Here is a 20382-nt window from a genome sequence, read left to right as displayed (position 1 = left end):
AAGCAGTGGATAGCTGGGTGAAGTTATCGATCGAGTTCGCCTCTAGTTTGGAAAACCATGTCAGGGTGTTTCTCGTGAGTCCTTCAACGAACAACTAACAGCAGCCGATATCACGTTGTTCGTCAGAGAAGTGAGCTTTGGCAATCGTGGTCATGAAAGAAGTCATGAAGTGCTTTGGATCGCTTCCTCCTTCGTACGTAGGGATCTTGATCTTAACTTGAGGAATCCTCGTGCGAGTGATCCGATCTTTAAAAGGAGTCTTCTGGGTTCGGCAATCATTGGGTCGATCTCCGGAGCCGAACTAACAGCTCGATGGACTTGGGAGTCGATCTCCCTTAATCGAGCCTAGATATCCTCCAGGTGGCCCCCTTGGCCTAAGGCTGGGGATCCGGGGGCGAAGTGCCCGGATGCTTGAGGATACACCTGTTGTTCGATACGAGCGTCAAGCTGGTGCGAATTCTGCGGCATCCTAGTGAATCGATTTGACTGTGCATCGGTGAAATCGAAGCTGGGTGCGAGAGTTTGCAGGATGATTGGCCTAAGTGGTGTCACCTCAGAAATAGGTTGTCGCTGGATTCCTTGATAGAGTTTGTCTAGTTTCCGATTGGTTTCGGTGATAGATTCGGCTAAGTCTTTCGTCACGGTCGTGAAAAGTGCTTTGAGATCGTCCAAGGAGAACGCAGGAGCAGCAACAGCGGTGGGATTTGGCTCCTAGATGCGTTGATCCTCCAATTCCTTGGCAATTTGCTCCTCTTCGCGCGAGCGGGAGCCGTCTCCGTTAGGAAAGTTCACCGTTACGGTGTTTGGCGGCAAGGAGCCACTGTCTTGCGGTAAAGATGAACCGTCGATTTCTTGAACCATGTTTTTTGGTGAAAGATTTCGATCAAGAAAAAATTTTTGAAGAGAGAATATTTTTGTTCCCCACAGACGGCGCCAATTGTTGATTCTGAAAATCACACAATGAATTTGTTTAAGGAGGAAAACAAATTCAATTAACTCTCTTTAAACTTTTTGATCAAAACTTTATCCTGAGATTTTCCTTTCTCTTCTGGATTCTCCTTGATTCTTTAGGAAAGTCTCCTTTTTCTTGGATGAGGAAGTCGGTTGCAGGCAATCCCCGTCTTCGAGTCGAACTCGCTTGGGGCGATCTCCTTCTTCAGCCCATTAACAGGCTTAACCGGAATTCTCCGGTTTAACTGAATTCTCAGATTAATTTGTGATTTGTCCGGTTTAAACTGGTATTGTCGGAGGTGCTAATTCCTACACCAACAATAGTGTTATTAATGTTTTCTCTTCTAGCATGTTCAGCACCAAGTTGTCAAAATCCTTTGCTTTTTCTCCATTAAAAAAAAAATTATTTAATCTAATTAACAACTAGATTATAGGAAGAGTTTTGACTTTTTACTTAAAATATGTCCACAAAGTTGACAAAAGTTTCCATTTATTTTTGTACCAAGAAAGAAAAATCAAAGTAGAGAGAAATCTTATTTAGTCTTTGGCTTTGGCAAGTTAGATGGAAACAGAATATGCTTAATACATAATTACAAACAGCCTGTATTTTGTGATAAAGATATAGAGGCATGATTTTGGTCAAACAAAAAAAAAAAGATATAGAGGCATGATCTGTACGGTAATATTATAACTCACAGTTTTCAATTTCATTTGATAAGAGCTTCTGACTATCTTCCTTTTTCTACTGTTTTCTTAATTGGAGAAGTTATATCGCCCCACGTATGATCTATGACTCAACCTGATGTATTCATCGTGGGTTCACTTATATAAATTATACTCCCTCTGTTGTTCTTAGATATTTAATGTTTTGAATTTTTTTTTTGTTCCACAAAAATTGATGTTTTGTAATAGCATCATTACTATTTTTATTGATGACCAATAGAAAAAGGAAAGAAGTGAGATTAATATTATTAAACTAGTAATAAAACAATAAAAAACTATAAAAATGACTTTTTTTTAATTAGTGTGTAGAACTCAAAACATCACTCTTGTAGGAACAGAAAGAGTATATAGTTTTAGTAGACAGAAAAAAAGTTATTTTTTATCCATATGAACGTGTCCATTCATGACTCTATTATAATTATTTTAGTTGCTGTCTTACTAAGAAATTTGGTTTGTTTTTATTAAAATAAAAAACATGATCAGAATATGACGTTTAGTACAAATTTTTATTAGAGATGAACAGCTTCGAGAACCAATTTATATAAACATAAACTATAGCATCATCATTTGAAATTATATGATGTGATAAAATTAAAAATCATTGAATACGATTGGATACTTCGGTAAAATGTAGTAATCAAATGTAATATAAAATATCTTTCAAAGCAAAAAATAATATAAAATACATATTACTAAAAAAATATTTTGTAAGAAGAGAAGAAAGGATAATAATCAACTTGATATATATGCTATGCCATACGTACCAGAGTTACGTTCTCGTACGGCAATACAAATTACTCTTTTTTTTTCGTTACATTATCTGTCGATATATATAATGGATTGTGAATTTGTGATATTAGCGTAAATCAAAGTTTGATATTTAAAAACTGGGTTATTCCACTTTCTCTCATCAGCTTTCATATTATTATTTTCATATTATCTTTCCATGTATCTGGTTAAATTGTATCCTTTTGTTGTAAAGAGAAAACAAAAGAAGATGAATATAAGAGTATTTAAAAAAATGAAGCGCAAATATCTATATATACATTTTTGGAGTACACTTAGCAAATAAATCCTAGAGTTGCTACGTATTTACAATACAATGCCATTGACATTTAATGTTTTAACAAATTTATTCTCAAATCTAAATATTAATCGATTTTGTTACAAAAATTTAGGAAACTAAAAGAAAAGAAAATTACAAAAATCATTTAAATCTTTCCAAATCTAAACAAAATATACTACACACTAACAATCCTTTTAAGATGATCAATTAGCATTAATCACCCTAATTTTTGTTTTAAATCATTTATTTTCAGTTAATAAAAAGAATGAAATCTCATATTACAATATATGCTTTAAAATTTTCATAAAAAATTAATTACGCCACAATTTTAAAAATTGAAACCCTAATTCTTTCCCAATCCCCTATAAATTAAAATCCATTTTTTAAGCTTCCCTTCATTAATCATTACGATAAATCGGCTCTCTACAGTCCTAATTCTTCATTAAAAAAAAAAATTGTTTTAGTTTTATTTTTTTTACATTTTCATATGTTTGATTATGTTTCTTTAAATGATTCGTTAGGTCTTGCCAATCATGTTTGTTCAATACAATATCACTCTTCTTGAGAAAATCGAAATTGATTTTATTTTATTTTGAATCACTTTTTGGAGAGTATGATCTTCCTCTTATAGTAGTTCATATATAGAAGCCATCCATCACAAATTTTTTTTTAAAAAAGCTCCCTAAAACTTTCTTTTCTGATTTTTTCATGGGAAATTGTTAAAAATGCCCCTTTTGGTGTGCCCCTTTTCAAAAATGCCCCTTTTAGATGTCCATTTTCAAAAATGCCCCTTTTTAAATCTGAAATTTTTATAAAGTTTTATTAGGTTTATAAGGTACTTATGGATTGTAACTACTACTTGAAGACTCGATCCAAGTATTTATAAGGTTTTATAAGGTGTTTTTAAAGGTTTTACAAGTTATTTTTAAGGATTTTAAAGGTTTTTCAAAGGTTTTACAAGATATTTTAAAAGTTTTTAAAGGTATTTAAAATGCATTTATAAGGTATTTATAAAGTATTTATAAGATTTTAGATACACAGAAATGTAGTTTGTGTGTGTTTTAATAATGTTATATACATATTTGGGTAAATCTTATATTTTAAAGAGCATTTTTATAAAGTTTTAAAGAATGGGCATTTTTGAAAAGTGGCATTTTTGCAAAAGCCCCTTTTTTTATTCCGGCGTTCTAATTTTGTTTTTCTATATACTTTTCCAATTTGCAATTGTACAAAATAATTATCACACCCTAAAACATTTTTTCTGATTTTTATTAAATTTTGTTCTTTTTCTGGTAAGAATAAATTGTACATGTATTAAGTTGATATTGCTAATTCAAATAATGTTAACAAAAATGCCTAAATATAGGCTATTAAAAGAAAAAACAGTTAGTCAAAAACACAAGTATATCAATCCCAAATATGATTAAACTAAATATTTATTTATAATATTTTTTACCCAAAACAATAACATTATATATATTAAAAATTTTGAAGTACCTTTTTTAAAGTACTTTTGTGTTAGTAAAATAAGAATTTACAAAGAATGTCATCACATTAAAGTCAAAAAACAAATATTATTTTTGAAATATTATTATTGATATATTTTAACTTTATAAAACATTATTAATTAAAATATCATGAGACGAGTTATATAGCGGGACGGGTTTGGATTAATATAACATGGGTTATATCTTTATTTTATTATTTTATCATCACTAATTTTTTATTTAAAACATTAATATAAAATTATATAACTTTAATACTAAATTAAAAACCATAAAAATTTAATATTATCATATGTATGAATAAAACATTTGCTCTGTGGTGTACTACGGGTTAAATCCTAGTGTGAAATAACATAATGATGTCCAAATCATTTTAAGAAAATACTGTAATCATTGATTAAATTAAAGTTCTAATAAAAGTAATTAATGAAGAATTTATGAAAATTTATGTTTGAAAACTTACACTAGTTTTTATAATCACATATAAATTTCAGAGAAAAACTATTTGCAATCTTTCTCATGTAAAATATATTGCACAAAAAAAAAAACACATGTACTTTACAAATTGTGTTCATTTATAAGTTTGCAAAGAGCTGCCCTAGACATAAATAATACCATGCTTAAAAAGGCAATAAAGTAAAACTCTTCTATAAATTAATACTCGATAAATTAATAAATTCTTCTAGTCCCAGTTAGGACCAGTAAAAAAATAACACAGATTGATAAATTACTAAGACAATAAGAACTTTTCTAACAATCCTACGTAAACATATGGTCCAATCAATTTCATAAATTGACATAATATTTTAATTATATAGCATAGTAATTCATATATTTAAATTTTTAATAAAATATCTATTATTGTTTGGTTTTCTTAAATTTGTATCAAATCTTGGGAAAATTCATTTCTAATTTTTTTATTTAATCAAAAAAATTTTGTTTTGCTTTCTAAATTTAATAATTGCTTTTTCAACTGGTAATTGGTTTGAAAAGATATTGCTTATAAGAAAAACGGCTTTTCAGATATATATATATATATATAGACTAGAAAAATATTATAGATTTGACAAAAAAAAAGAAAAAAAAAATTTATAAGCGTCTAACACGGGATGACAACATTTGTTGTGTCGTCGTGAGGTCTACCAAGTTTTTTTTTTTTTTTGGTTAAAAGAGGTCTACCAAGTTGCAATTATAAAATTTAATCAACCGATGGACAGCGTGAAACATAAACTTATACTATATATATAACCCGATATTGTCAACGACAATTACATTATTTATACCTGTTCGTAAATTGGATATTCCTTAAATCCTTATAGTTATATTGGCATCCAAGAAAGTTAGGTTTTGTTTCTACTTCTTCCAAATTTTTTGACATTCATGCCATGCAAATAAAAGGTATGCATATGTTATGAAAATGGTGAATTAGTCAATTATCCGCCACAAGTCACTAGTCGATATGATTCATGATTGGGGCTTTCTTTAACGATAAAATTCGACTATAAGATAATGAAGTGATATATCGACCAATCATATAATTAAGTAACTCAATCAATCGTTTAACTACTTTAGAGTCGAAAATATAAGTCGTTATAAAAGAAAACTTATTTATAAACTAATCAAATAAATTATGAAATAATCCTATTTTACCAAATCTTCCATCAAATGATTTTTTTTATTGTCTCAAACGAATTTTTTTTTTTTTTTTTTTTGTGCAATGCGGCAACTTCTACGTCTATATATGAGGTAAGAAAAGTAAAGTCGACAAACTTAGAGAACCAAAAGCAAGGGCGTGAGAAGAACAAGAGAAGCACGTTGTCCCCTAATTAAGAAGAAAGACTCTTCTTCTCCCACTTCTTGGGAACAACAATGGCTTACCAAAATGATGATGAAGGCTCTATTGGGACCTCCATGCATGGAGTTACGGCGAGGGAACAAGTCTTCTCCTTCTCTGTCGACGGCAATGCTAGCCATTTGATTCAAGTCGTCCGATCGGATGATCCAACGGCTAAGTTTTCCTTGCCGGTTGACTCAGAACATAGAGCAAAAGTGTTCAAACCATTTTCATTCGCCAAACCACACATGAGAGCTTTTCACTTAGGATGGATTTCTTTCTTCACTTGCTTCATCTCTACTTTTGCCGCCGCACCTCTCGTTCCCATCATCAGAGATAACCTCGATTTGACCAAAAATGATATTGGAAACGCCGGAGTCGCCTCGGTTTCCGGCGCTATTTTCTCTAGGCTCGCTATGGGAGCTGTTTGTGACTTGCTCGGGGCTAGGTACTTATAATTTTTTATAACTATATATGCGAATGTGTTTACTAGTGAAATTATCTTGACTATGGACTTAAGGAACGTAAGTGTTGTTACAAAGGCCGGTCCGGAGCATAAGCATGGGAAGCCATTGCTTAATGCCTCACATTGTTAAAAGACCCGACTTTTTAGTTATGCATAGAGCATCAAATAAAATTTGGAAATTTTGGACCAACATACGTATTATATCTAAGATTCATCTATATAAAACATTTTTTATGTTCATGTATCATATCATGGGGAAAATTTCTGTTTTTCTTAATGATAATCGTGATCTAGATAATTTTTTTGACGTGAAACTTAATCGTGATGCGATCACTTAATGTTCATTTTTGAAACAGGTACGGAACGGCGTTTTTGCTGATGTTATCAGCTCCAACAGTGTTTAGCATGTCCTTTGTGGCTAACGCTGGTGGCTACTTAGCCGTCCGGTTCATGATTGGTTTTTGTCTAGCAACGTTCGTGTCATGTCAATATTGGACAAGCGTGATGTTCAACGGCAAGATAATCGGACTTGTCAACGGATGTGCCGGAGGGTGGGGAGATATGGGAGGAGGCGTGACTCAGCTACTCATGCCAATGGTCTTCCACGTCATCAAACTCGCCGGAGCCAGTCCCTTTGTGGCGTGGAGGATCGCCTTCTTCGTCCCCGGGTTTCTACAGGTCATTATGGGCATTCTTGTGCTCACTCTTGGACAAGATCTTCCTGATGGAAACCTTAGTACTCTACAGAAGAAAGGAGATGTTTCCAAAGACAAGTTCTCCAAGGTACCTAGCTAGACAAATAAATCACATCAATATTTATTATATAATAAGTTCAATTAAATAATAATTACCGTTCCCTTAAATCATTAATTTTGTTTCTTTTTAGGTATTTTGGTATGCTGTGATGAACTATAGAACGTATGTGTTGTTCCTTCTCTATGGATTTTCCATGGGAATCGAAATGACCATCAACAATGTTATCTCAGAGTATTTCTTCGACAGGTTCGGATTAACATATATAACAAATTTTCGTTTAATTAAGTCTAAGTTTCTTTAATCAAAAGTAACCTGATCTGTTTCTTGTGTTTCACGTATACTAGGTTTCAACTTCAACTTCACACAGCTGGTATGATAGCAGCCAGCTTTGGTATGGCTAACTTCTTCGCTCGTCCCCTTGGTGGCTATGCATCTGACATGTCTGCTCGGTTTTTCGGTATGAGAGGGCGGTTATGGACCCTTTGGATTTTACAAACTTCTGGTGGACTTTTCTGTGTTTGGCTAGGCCGTGCTACTTCACTTCCTATAGCTATTTTAGCCATGATGCTCTTCTCAGTTGGCGTGCAAGCTGCTTGTGGAGCTATCTTCGGCATCGTTCCTTTTGTCTCGCGCCGCTCCTTAGGGCTAATATCAGGACTTACCGGTGCAGGAGGAAATTTTGGATCGGGACTAACTCAACTGATTTTTTTCTCTTCCTCAAGATTCCACACTGCCGATGGCTTGTCGATGATGGGAATCATGGCGATGGTTTTTACGCTTTTGGTTGCGTTTATACATTTTCCGCAATGGGGAAGTATGTTTTTTGGACCAACAAGTGACGAGAAGAAAGTATTGGAAGAGCATTATTACGCAGCCGAGTGGACTGAGGAAGAGAAGCGGCAAGGATTGCATGAAGGTAGCCTTAAATTTGCAGAGAATAGTCGATCAGAAAGAGGCCGAAAGGCGGCTGTGGACGGTGCCTCCACGCCAGAAAATCGAACCCCGGCTCATGTTTAGTCTCACGGAATAGAATGTTTTATCTCCACATGTACACACTGAGAGACACGACACACACATTATACTACTATATATGGTGAGGCATATAATCATATGCTATGTTATAGAGCTTATTCTCCCGTTGGTATGGGCTATACGTTTCACGGTTTTATATATTTAACAAGCAAGATCTTAATTAATTTGATTACATGATGTTTGATAAATTATGGGCTTCATAACTCAAACTTAGTGTGTGGCTTGTTTCTTGTTTTATAGTATTAAGTTTCCTCTTCCATCATTACCAACTTTATTTTCATAAAATTGACATGCATCTTTATGCATTAATTATCAATCAAATGTCATATCATTTAATGCTTTTAAGCAAAAGTCTATGAATTCTTACTCCAACATTTAAATCACATTGAAAAGTACGATTTTAATTAACCAAGTTGTGGTGGACTAGTGGCTCATGTTTAAGGTGTGGGATTTTCATGTGGGTTTAGGTCATAAATCGATTTTTCTCAAAATCTTGCACATCGCAACTTAGCCATCCATAGACATCATTTCGGGGATTAGTCTGGAATTAGGGATTCTCTTTATTAACAAAAAAAAAACAAAAAAGTACGATTATAGTTTGTTTAATCAAACCCGTATACATCAAAAATTATAAAAGTCAGCAAGAGGATGAATAATTTTTTATATAAATCTTCAATTGTTTTTTTGTATATTCTCGACTTAAAACTGAAGGTATTGAGTGGTTATTTCTACCGAAACAGCGTCAGCTTAAGTTCGAAAGAGATGAACATTACAACTTGGCTTTGAAAAGTGGAGATGATGATGATGATCTGTACGGTCCATAAAACAATAAAGTATGGATCGGTAGGTACGACTATATTATAAGACCAAGTGGTTATCTTGTCCCGCGTATCTTACGCGTTTCGAAGTCAACAAAACGTGGCTTGATTGCTCCCCCACTTATCGCGCTGTTCTTTATTTAAATGCAACGATGCCGCAGAAACTCAATTGATAGAACCCAAGTCCATTGTCAACGTACGTTATCAAGAATTAAAAATTATGGGTTCTTTATTTTCGAAATTATATAATCGAAAGAATTTTAATATTATGGGTTCTTTCGATTATATCATTTGGAATCTTGAATTTCCTTTTTGTTATAATCCTGTTCGTTTAGAAAGAAAAAAAAGAGATACTTTAACAAAAAAAAAAAAATCTTGAATTTCCTTTTTGTTATATATATATATATATATATATATTCTTTTTGTATGTAGTAGTATGTCTTGATTGAGCCATAACCATACTAAAAAAAAAAAAAAAAAAACTGTTTACCCTATTTTTTTTAACGCCAATGTCAAACGCATGTTGTTGAGATAAGACATATTACATTTTAAACTACGTTTATGCCGGAAATTAAATAGTTAATGTAATTGAGACGAATCTCGCTAATATACGGTGATGCAATGAAAGCCATTGAAAGAATATAATTATAGAGATATTTTGAGAATGGGACACGCTACTTTTGGTAAAATGTATCGATCAAATGTTATAAATAAACATAACATAATATTACAAGATCCCTATTCCAATAAGCCAATAATTAACAGTTTAAAGAGTAATCAAGTTTACATGTTTGGAAAATGGGTCGAAACTATAACCAAATGTGAGTGCCCTACGTCTCGACCATGCATGCATCTACCTGCCAGTTCACTAATTTGGATAAATTGAAACAAGAAATATCTATAAAGGAAATGTCAATATTCTGTTCCAATCTAAGTGGTTACAACATTAATACGGCTTTGATTAATCTCTAGATTGAGTTTAACAAAACAATAAAACCAAGATTACCAACAATTAGAACTAAACCGTCTGCAATCTCTACTGAACTATCTCTTTTATGACCAAATCGTTCCTAGTTCTTAAGCATTTCACTTTATTTTTTGTCATACTTCAACAACATTTTTTTAGTCAAAACGAGTAGGACCGAGCTATGGTATGTAACGAGTTCCTCTTCTCCTGAGATTTAATTTAATTAGATTAATTAATCGAGTCATCGTCCAATTAAGACACTTACATGTGAGTGCTTTAATGACCCGTATTACATCCCAACTTGCCATGTGAAAGTAATCAGATACTCTCTCCGTTTCGTTTTAGTTGTCGTTTAAGGTTTTCTCATACAAATTAAGAAAAACAATATATTTTCAGTTTTATCTTTATTAATATATCTTATAAATTTTTTCATTAGTCAAAACATTAAAACAATAGGATTAATACTGGAATTTTTATCAAACATTTGATTGAAAACCTAAAACGACAACTATTAAGAAACAAAATTTAAGTCCTAAAACGAAACGGAGAGAGTATTAAACAAATCATATACTTATATATATATAGAAATCATAATGAAAATAAAATAATTTGTTGTTTGATTCCGAGTAAAAAAAGTACTTATTTATTCATTAACTAGTCAATTTTCGCAAGAATTTTTAAAACAAAGGGATCGTTACTTTCATAATATATTTTTTTTTTGTCAAAACTTTCATAATATGTTTTTTTGTCAATTAAATTGCTGGACTTAAAATCGAAACGCCACCGTATCATACAGCTTGCTTATACATACAACACAAGGCAAATTTTCTTTTAACGCATGGTACACGTTTCTTTAACCAGAAAATATGTATTGCTATTCGATTTTTTTTTTTTTCATTCAATTTTTGTTTAATTTCTATTCAAAATTTAGAAACATTTTTAAGGCATGCTAATTTTCTTAAAAGAAATGATACAAAACCGAGCAAGAATAATAATCAACACCCAAGGAAGAGCCGAATAATTTTTTGCTGTTTAAAACGTTTATACCAACTCTATAAAATTTTAGTAAAAACATTTGACATCCAATAAATACCAACCACTAATTAGTTTATAAACTACTGTAAATTGGTTTGGTGTCAACATAATAGCCGTATTTTAAGTTTTGTACTTTATTGACCATGACAAAGTGTTCGATTAGTTTGGACTACGTACCATGACATGATGGACCAACAAACGTGAATTTCAAACCCATTCTTGCATGTTATGTTTATGAAACATATATTTGTAATCACGTATTGTCGGTAATATTTAAACTAAAGTCGTAATTTAGAAATGAACGCAAAATCAGTAGTGACACAAATTGGTATAATTGTATAAATGTTTTAGTGGATAAAAAAACGGTAAATGATACTATAATAGTTAAAAACAGTATGAAAAATTGAAAATAACGTTTCCTATATTGTTTTTATGATTGGTTATTGTTAAAACGGTACGTTATTATCCGTCAAAACTATTATTTTTATTTATATAACTAAAAATTTCTAGGCGAAGCCACCGAAGGGACGGCCAAATACAGGTGCTGCGCAAAGTAATTAAATAAACAGTGTCTAACATTTGATAAGTCCTACAGTTGAAAAAACTTTCGCAGACATAAGTACAGGGAACTACAAAAAGTGTGAGGAAAAACTTTATCAAAAAAGTACAGAGATCTAATGTACACATAAGTACAAAATTGGCAAGAAAAAGAGACGTGTATCAATTTCAGATGTGTTGAATGATGAGGATCATAGTCAGAGGCCCGTACATCTTCCACGTCAACAGGAGAAGAAAGCCAAAAAAAAACAGCTGTGATCTGTACGGTATTAAATTTGTAACAAGTCATAAGTACGACTTTGATATTATTAATATAAGTCAAATAAATTATCATTAATGTAAAGTACGCCCATCAGAAACCACGACGATAAGCATCATCAACCCACTTTTCTAAGTTTTCTGCTGAAACATCCCCACGTTGATTATTACGTGAAACCTGCCGTAATATAAGCAGCGATTATTGAACTATAAAAATTGTAAGTAGCAGACTTTTTTTTTTTGTCTGATATAAAAATCACAAATCACACTTACATTATATACAGTCCCGGCTCATATGGGCGGGCGGAGGTGCGACGGCCTAAAGCTTCTTTTTTTAATAAAAATTTTACATAGAAAAAAGATCCAAATATTTTTTGAAAAATTATTAGTATAAGAATTATATTTCAAGATGCCTAATTCTTTATAAAAAATATATAAAAAGGCCCAAAATTTTAGTATAACAATTTTTACTGTAAAGAATCTGCAATTTTTTTTTAGAAAATAAGTAAATTATATTTTTATATATAATAATAGGCCAAAAAAAATTTTTTTGCCCTAAGACCATCTGCATTGGGGGATCACCCCCCTGATCTAAGCATTATTTAAATCCAAAAAAATGGGTCAATGGGCTTAAGATCAGGAACTGGGCTCTTGACCTGGATCTGTTCTTGTGGGTGTTGCGGGGTGACGTGGCATTTGGGCATTGGTTGGAATATTCAACATATTTGGAATAAATTTGGATAATAAACTATGTATTAATTAGATAAAATGTTTTTGTGCTTTTATTAAGTAATATGTTTGTTTGTTTATTGTTATTTATATTTTTAATGTTTTTTTCATAAATATTTAGTATTGTATTTTCACTTTTATTTTCAGTTTTTCATAAATTTGGCATTTGCAATTTATATGTTATTTTTAAATGTTTTAATAATTGTAAAATTTTAATTTAATTTAGATTATTATATTATTAAGTCTTAAGATCTTACACATGTTCTCCCACTAATCAACTTCTAAACAAAAGATCTAAACACATGATCTTACATTATTTTAACATTATATTCTCTATAAGAACACCCTCACATGATCTCCCATTGATGATGCCCTAAGGCTCCCAAATATATTGGGCCGGGGCTGACCATATACTCACTCTCCCTCTGTTCTTACTTATTTGATGTTTTGAGTTTTTCACTTGTTCTACCAAGATTTATCATTGTTTTTGTTTGTGACCAATAGAAAAAGGTGAGCAGTAAAACTAATATTATTAAACTAATAAAATAATAATTAAAAATTTTAAAAATTATTATTTTTTAAATTGTGTGTAAAACTCAAAACATCATTATTTGAGGAACAGAGAATATTAAACAAGATATATATGTAAATATATAGGACCAGTTTTGAGACTATTATATAGGAATATCGGACAATTAGAAATCTCGTGAAACAACCACATTTTCTCTAAATTACTGAAGCTACCATTGTTTCTATGAATGTTTTGATAATATTGTCAAATATGAAATAAAAAAAGTAGATCTTGTTTGTGCATTAGCTTTTTGAAACGAATATAATATTACTAGAAATCTAGCAAGTTGCAACTACTTTAAGCGAAAAACTTACACTTTATACTAGTCAACGGCCATCCCGATGAAAGATCAATGGTTAAGAGTTTTTTGTTTGACTTATCCCGCATTATTGGAATTTTCTTTACCTATAAAGATTGGACTTTCTTTACTTGCTTACTAGTGAAACGCAGAATAAAATAAGAAGACAAAAGAAACATTTAATTACAAAATTTTGTTAGATGTTCTCCTACTGATCCAAGTTTGATAAAATGTAATTTGAGTTGAGTTTAAGTTTTCATATAGTTGTTACTATTGTTTCATTTAAAAAAAAATCGAATGGCTTAATTATATTCAGATATAGTCTGCAAACTAAAAAAGATTGATCTAGATGGTACGGAGATTGAGGAAGATATGAAGAAAGTCAACTTATCGATACAAACAATTCATTTGATAACTTTCTAATATTGTTGTTCCTTCGTTAGCTCTTTTGTTGCCAAAATTTTGATTTCTGCAATTTGAGTTTCTCTTAAATATAAGTTTACGTTCAAAATAAGAAATGATCGAGCTAGTTGAAAACCCCTCAAAATAAATAAAGATCACGAATTTTTGATATCTTATTGGATAACTGAAAACAAAAAATTGTCCATGAATTTTTGAATAAAGTTTGATATAACTTGAAGTTTACCAAAATTTAAATTAATTTGATGAGTCGACCACATGCAAGGGATCAGTGGCGGATTTATGAAAATTTTTATCGGAGGCAAACAATAATCATATGTAAAAAATTTGTTAACTAAACTAATTTTTCTTGTAAGTACGTTATACAATATAGTTTGTATATAGGGTCAAGGAAAATTAAAGAACAACTCTAAAAAAAAATTAAAAAACAAAACAAAAGATACTAAAACTCAAACAAAAATCACTATATAAAAACAAAATAAACGTTTCCATGGTACGAAAGACATATACTATATTTTTTTGAAGCATAGAAGTGTTTCTTTCACTTATGAATAGATAATCATATTCAAAAGATTTAAGAAGAAAAATGTTATTCTTAATCCATTAAATATTTTGCATCAAAACATTGATTTGTCCATCAAAGAGTTACGTTGAAGCAAAAAAATATAATTTTATGTAAAAGGAAATAATGTTTAGTGTTTTCAAAACAAATAAAGAATCACGATATTGCTAATAGAAATATAATAAATGGCCTAGTAAAAATAGAAATAATGGAAAGTTAATTAAGTTTGGAGCAGTGTTCTAAAATACGCTAGACGGTAGTCGGGCGGTGGATTACCGTATAGCGCCTAACTGTATATGCGGCTATATATGCGGAGTATATACGGTGAATATATTTTTATATATGATTATATATATATATAATATAAATATATTGCAAATATATCTAATATCATTAAAAAAAACAATTGTCAAAAAAAAAAAAAGAAGTCTCAGTTAAACTCCAATTCTAAAAAAAAATGAAAACATAATGACAACTGTATTTATATAAAGCAGCACCGTATAAATGACCGTATTAAGCCGTATAACGCCGTATAATGACCGTATTGAGCCGTATAATGCCGTATAGCGCCGTATAAGTGGCCGTATTGAACTCAACCGTATTTGTTAAACGCATAGCTTTAAAAACAGTAAGATAGTCTGCCGTATTAGCGTATAGCGTAAGGTACCGATATACGGCGAGTATGCCGTAATTAACACCCTGGTTTGGAGAAATGATTGTCTTACGTGGGGCAAAACATATTTTCCAAAAGGAGCAACTTAATTAAATCCTTAACATTTAAAAGGAAATTGAAAATTTGGGGGGGGGGGGGCAACTGCCCCCGACCTTACCTTACGTAGAATACACAAATGACAAAACTGAAATTATTTTTAAAAGAATGAAGTTTCTACAATGAACCGTACGATCTCATAACTCTCTTTGACCTTTTGGTTGAAAGTGTCAAACATTTGTATTTCTATTCTCTCTATTAAGATATTCTTGTACTTTGTTGACTCTTTAACAAAACAAAAAAGACGATCGAAGATATTAATGTAAAGTTACTATATTTATATATAATGTATAAATTTAAACAAAATAAAATAATATTTTTAAATAATACTATTATAGTAGCTGGAAACATCCATGCATTAGGTAGACACATGTTGTACATTAGCTACGAAATGGACGCTAAGCCGGCGGTGAAAGAGACACGTTGTTCTACTGAATTTATTCCATTCGTACGTAATATTCCATTCGATTAAAAATAAAAACTGTGCGAGTTATTTAACTTGGAGGGATATTGTTACAGAATAATATAAAACTATAAACAAAAGTGATATACGAAAACTATACAAAAAAGTTGAATAAATACTTTTAGTAATGTTTTTGATATCGCTTTTTATGATTGGTAATTATAAAAAGGATACATCATGTATCAGTATCACGATAAGGGGTTGACATGCAAAGCCATAAATGTCTTGACTTGATAGAGATATACTATGGTACAAGTAATTAATCAATGAAATGTATTGACATCATTAAGTTATAAACATTTTAATACTAATAGTAAATGGAGCACGTAATTTGCATTATGTGTAAACTACATATGCTTAGTTACAATAGGATATTCTCTTCTCCGTGTGAACAATTATGGAGCCCTCGACACTATATGTATAAATAAGTTCTGATAAGTTATAATATTAATAAAGTCAAGTGTTAAGAAAAAAAGTTAATAATATTAATATATATGTGAAGTCCTCACAGTTTAGATATTATTAATTTGTTTGTGAGCATCAACTGAAATTAGAAGATTATATTATTCATTTTCAATCAAATAACAGAGAAATTTTTTTTTTACGAATCTCTTCTAAATAGCAAATTTTTTACATGAACATTTAAACATATTTCTATTTCTATTTTAATTATTTTCTAATGAAAATTTCTGCAATATTTTTACGAAACAATGTCATATATTTTTATATAATAAATCAACTTAGTTGCGACATGCCATCACTTTTCTTAATAAAATCACCAAAAATAATATATGGAGGATATATTATTCATTTCACGTAGTATTATTCAAATGTTATCATTGGATCCACCTAACGTTACCCATAATGTCCAAAGGAGTATTCATCTCTCTATAAATACTAGACAACTCTTCTTCTCCAACTTACACCAAAAACAGAAAACAACAAAGGCGACAAAGAAGAAGAAAACCTTCTTCATTGTTTAAAGTCTCTTCTCTCTTAACTTCTCCCATTTTCTTTGAACTAAAGATCAATGGCTCATAACCATTCTAATGAAGACGGCTCTATTGGAACCTCTTTGCATGGAGTCACGGCAAGGGAACAAGTCTTCTCCTTCTCCGTCCAAGAAGATGGTCCTTCGTCTCAAGCCGTCCGATCAGACGATCCAACGGTTAAGTTCGCCTTACCAGTGGACTCCGAGCATAGGGCAAAAGTGTTCAAACCATTATCATTCGCCAAACCACACATGAGAGCTTTCCACTTAGGATGGATCTCTTTCTTCACTTGCTTCATCTCCACCTTCGCAGCTGCACCTCTAGTCCCCGTGATCCGCGACAACCTCAACCTGACCAAAACCGACATCGGAAATGCCGGAGTAGCATCAGTTTCCGGCGCCATTTTCTCAAGACTAGCTATGGGTGCCGTATGTGACCTTCTAGGAGCACGTTATGGGACCGCTTTCTCTCTTATGCTTACAGCTCCAGCCGTTTTCTCCATGTCGTTCGTAGCTGATGCGGGAAGTTACTTAGCTGTTCGGTTCATGATCGGTTTTTGCTTAGCGACGTTCGTATCATGCCAGTACTGGACGAGCGTTATGTTCTCTGGAAAGATTATCGGACTCGTTAACGGATGTGCTGGAGGGTGGGGAGACATGGGAGGAGGAGTGACTCAGCTACTCATGCCAATGGTTTTCCACGTCATCAAACTCACCGGAGCCACTGCCTTCACGGCGTGGAGGTTCGCCTTCTTCATCCCCGGCATTCTTCAGATCATTATGGGTATTCTTGTTCTTACTCTCGGCCAAGATCTTCCCGATGGTAACCTTAGTACTCTCCAAAAGAGTGGTCAAGTTTCCAAAGACAAATTCTCCAAGGTAATTAATAATAACAATATATTAAACATGATCAATAATTAAGATAATATTAGTAAGTGGTTCTAATTACATTTTGTTTTGTTTAATAGGTATTTTGGTTCGCTGTGAAAAACTATAGAACATGGGTCTTATTCATGCTCTATGGATTTTCTATGGGAGTTGAATTAACGATCAACAACGTTATATCTGGATACTTCTACGATAGGTTTAACCTTACGCTTCACACAGCTGGTATTATAGCAGCCAGCTTTGGTATGGCAAACTTCTTTGCCCGTCCCTTTGGTGGCTATGCTTCAGATGTAGCTGCACGGCTCTTCGGTATGAGGGGCCGGTTATGGATCTTGTGGATCTTACAAACTGTTGGAGCTCTCTTTGGTATTTGGCTCGGTCGCGCTAGTTCACTCCCTATAGCTATCTTAGCCATGATGCTCTTTTCCATCGGCACACAAGCGGCTTGTGGAGCTCTCTTTGGTGTTGCCCCTTTTGTTTCTCGCCGTTCTCTTGGGCTTATCTCTGGATTGACTGGTGCTGGAGGAAATTTCGGGTCGGGAGTTACTCAACTTCTTTTCTTCTCCTCATCGAGGTTTAGTACAGCTGAAGGACTATCCTTGATGGGTGTTATGGCTGTTGTGTGTTCCCTTCCGGTTGCGTTTATACACTTTCCGCAGTGGGGAAGCATGTTCTTGAGGCCATCGCAAGACGGAGAGATATCAAAGGAGGAGCATTACTATGGAGCGGAATGGACAGAGGAAGAGAAGAGCTTAGGGCTACACGAGGGAAGCATTAAGTTTGCTGAAAACAGCCGGTCAGAGAGAGGCCGCAAGGCGATGTTGGCTGATATTCCAACGCCGGAAACTGGATCTCCGACTCATGTCTAGTGAAGGATAGTCACATCACATCTTTTTCCACATATAAATAACCATCAAACTTAGCTTTATATTTCCTTGTTTTATGTTCCTCTTATGAAAGATGTACCGAGTAAGATCCTGACTTAATAAGTGAGGTTCAGTGAGCCCGGTGCTCGTGATGTAAAATGCCGTTTGATATAAGGCTTATGCATCAATTTTCTCTCTGTTTTATCAACATTTAAAAGTCTTCCAAGATCATATTACTAATTTAAAGAAATAGATCAAATACTGAAAATGAGACGAGTGTTTTGAGGCGCAACTAGTCTACATGAAGAAACCTTTCTTCCTTGGAGAGACGTCATAGCGATACAAACAAAGACCAAAGAAGAAGAAATTGACTTTAGTAATCTTTACGTCTAAGAAACATATCGCATTAAAAGAATCTAGAAAGAGTAAGAAGAAAGTATGACGCATGAATCTTGAAAATATAAAACTAAAGTTTGATGAGAATTTTTCAAACATTGCAGAGTCTGTCATAAATTAAAACAAAACAAGAAAGTTATGCTAAAATATTGAATTGGGTTCCCAAATAAAACGAGTTAAACGTACTTGTGTACTCTGCGTAAGGTGCTAGATGCTTGTCTTTCCACTCCCACCACATGTTATACAAGATCGTGTGGACGAACATTTTGTGCAGTAGCTCCATTTCTTGGGAAGCCTGTAAAATGTGTGTTTGATGGGACTTGAGAATCAATTCAAGAAAAAAGTGGGAAGAACAATGAGGGAGTTTATTATTACCCGGCCGTATATCGCGTGGCCATATTTTTAGCTGTAAGTCTTGCTTTCTCAGCATTTGCATCTGATAGTTTCTTTAGTACAAATCCTTCACCTTTGCATTCAGGACAGATTCCCGAACCGAGACAAGCTTCACATTCTTTCGTAGAAGCCTGAAACTCAGCTCACAGCGAGATTTAAACAATAATGATCCTCAAGTTTAACCAAGAAAAACCAATGTAGATTGTATTCATGGATCATATATATATACTAAAACAAACTACCTCGGCTTCTTCAGCGGCTTTGGAACTTCTCCGTGCAAGGATAGTTGCTGCAGTACCAACAACCGTGGCTGCAATCGCTATAGAAACAGCTGTTTCAGCTAAAGCAGGAGTCACTGTTAATGATCTCTTAGCATTATTATGTTGTGATGATTTCAAATCGAACAAAGAAACCGTCTTTAAGAACCTCGCATTGTTAACACCTTCAAAAACAAAAAACAAAACCTCAAAAGTGAGTGAAATGGTCAAGGCTAAAAGCTAATATGAATCAGACAGTAGTGTTTAGTCATGAATCCACAAATTAAAATCATGAAACTTAATTAATTCGTCGTAATACAATTGAACCTTAATTCCACCATGTAATAAAACACTCTAAAGTAAGTAACTACCAAAGCTTGAACTGCTCCAAGCTCCATTAGAAACTAAGAAGATCAAACAAATTTAAGACCCAAACTCGAAATTTATCTAAATTAGATTGTCTTAAATGCTTTAACTCGATTCATCATCAGAAATATCAAGAAATTTTTGCTTTTTCCCGTCAAATTTCTCAGGTCAAATCCAATAAATGGTACATCCAAATTTCAGATAACGGCGAAACAAACAAAATTGAGAATCAGGGTTTTGTTCAGCTTACTTGAAACTGACGAAGGGAATGAAAAAGATTGCAGCTTGAGACTAAGCTCCATCACAAAGTCACAACAGAGGAATTATCATTTCTCTCTTCTCATCACTTCGTTACCTGTGTTATCTTCACAAAGTCTCACTCAACGGACTAAAAAATCTAATTTCAATAACCGTAACTAAACCGAATCAAACCGAACCAACCGA

The 20382-nt window shown here is 32.7% G+C and overlaps 3 protein-coding genes across 5 annotated transcripts; 2 read left to right on the top strand and 1 right to left on the bottom strand.

The window, feature by feature from the left end:
* Positions 1 to 5996: 5996 nt before the first annotated feature.
* On the top strand, positions 5997 to 8759 carry LOC9313448 (high affinity nitrate transporter 2.3). The gene is made up of 4 exons (XM_002877334.2): positions 5997 to 6527; positions 6902 to 7328; positions 7432 to 7547; positions 7646 to 8759. The coding sequence occupies exons 1-4, from the start codon at positions 6115 to 6117 to the stop codon at positions 8316 to 8318; spliced, it is 1629 nt and encodes a 542-aa protein (XP_002877380.1). The 5' UTR covers positions 5997 to 6114; the 3' UTR covers positions 8319 to 8759.
* Positions 8760 to 16593: 7834 nt separating this feature from the next.
* On the top strand, positions 16594 to 18714 carry LOC9311778 (high affinity nitrate transporter 2.6). The gene is made up of 2 exons (XM_002877333.2): positions 16594 to 17651; positions 17741 to 18714. Exons 1-2 carry the CDS (start codon positions 16812 to 16814, stop codon positions 18527 to 18529), a joined length of 1629 nt encoding a protein of 542 aa, XP_002877379.1. The 5' UTR covers positions 16594 to 16811; the 3' UTR covers positions 18530 to 18714.
* On the bottom strand, positions 18707 to 20302 carry LOC9313447. Of its 3 annotated transcripts, none has more exons than XM_021026397.1 (5): positions 20189 to 20302; positions 19558 to 19757; positions 19298 to 19446; positions 19109 to 19217; positions 18707 to 18845 (listed from the first exon to the last, which is right to left on the bottom strand). In XM_021026397.1, the coding sequence occupies exons 1-4, from the start codon at positions 20238 to 20240 to the stop codon at positions 19130 to 19132; spliced, it is 489 nt and encodes a 162-aa protein (XP_020882056.1). In that variant the 5' UTR covers positions 20241 to 20302; the 3' UTR covers positions 18707 to 18845; positions 19109 to 19129. The 3 variants fall into 3 exon arrangements, with proteins under 3 accessions (XP_020882056.1, XP_020882057.1, XP_020882054.1); XM_021026398.1 differs by having other exon boundaries at positions 18707 to 18841; XM_021026395.1 differs by lacking the exon at positions 18707 to 18845 and having other exon boundaries at positions 18966 to 19217.
* Positions 20303 to 20382: the final 80 nt, after the last annotated feature.

Source organism: Arabidopsis lyrata, assembly GCF_000004255.2.
Source record: "Arabidopsis lyrata subsp. lyrata unplaced genomic scaffold ARALYscaffold_5, whole genome shotgun sequence".
Lineage (NCBI taxonomy): Eukaryota > Viridiplantae > Streptophyta > Magnoliopsida > Brassicales > Brassicaceae > Arabidopsis > Arabidopsis lyrata.
Note: the sequence above shows the minus strand (reverse complement) of the source record. Positions and strands in the feature narration are given on the sequence as shown.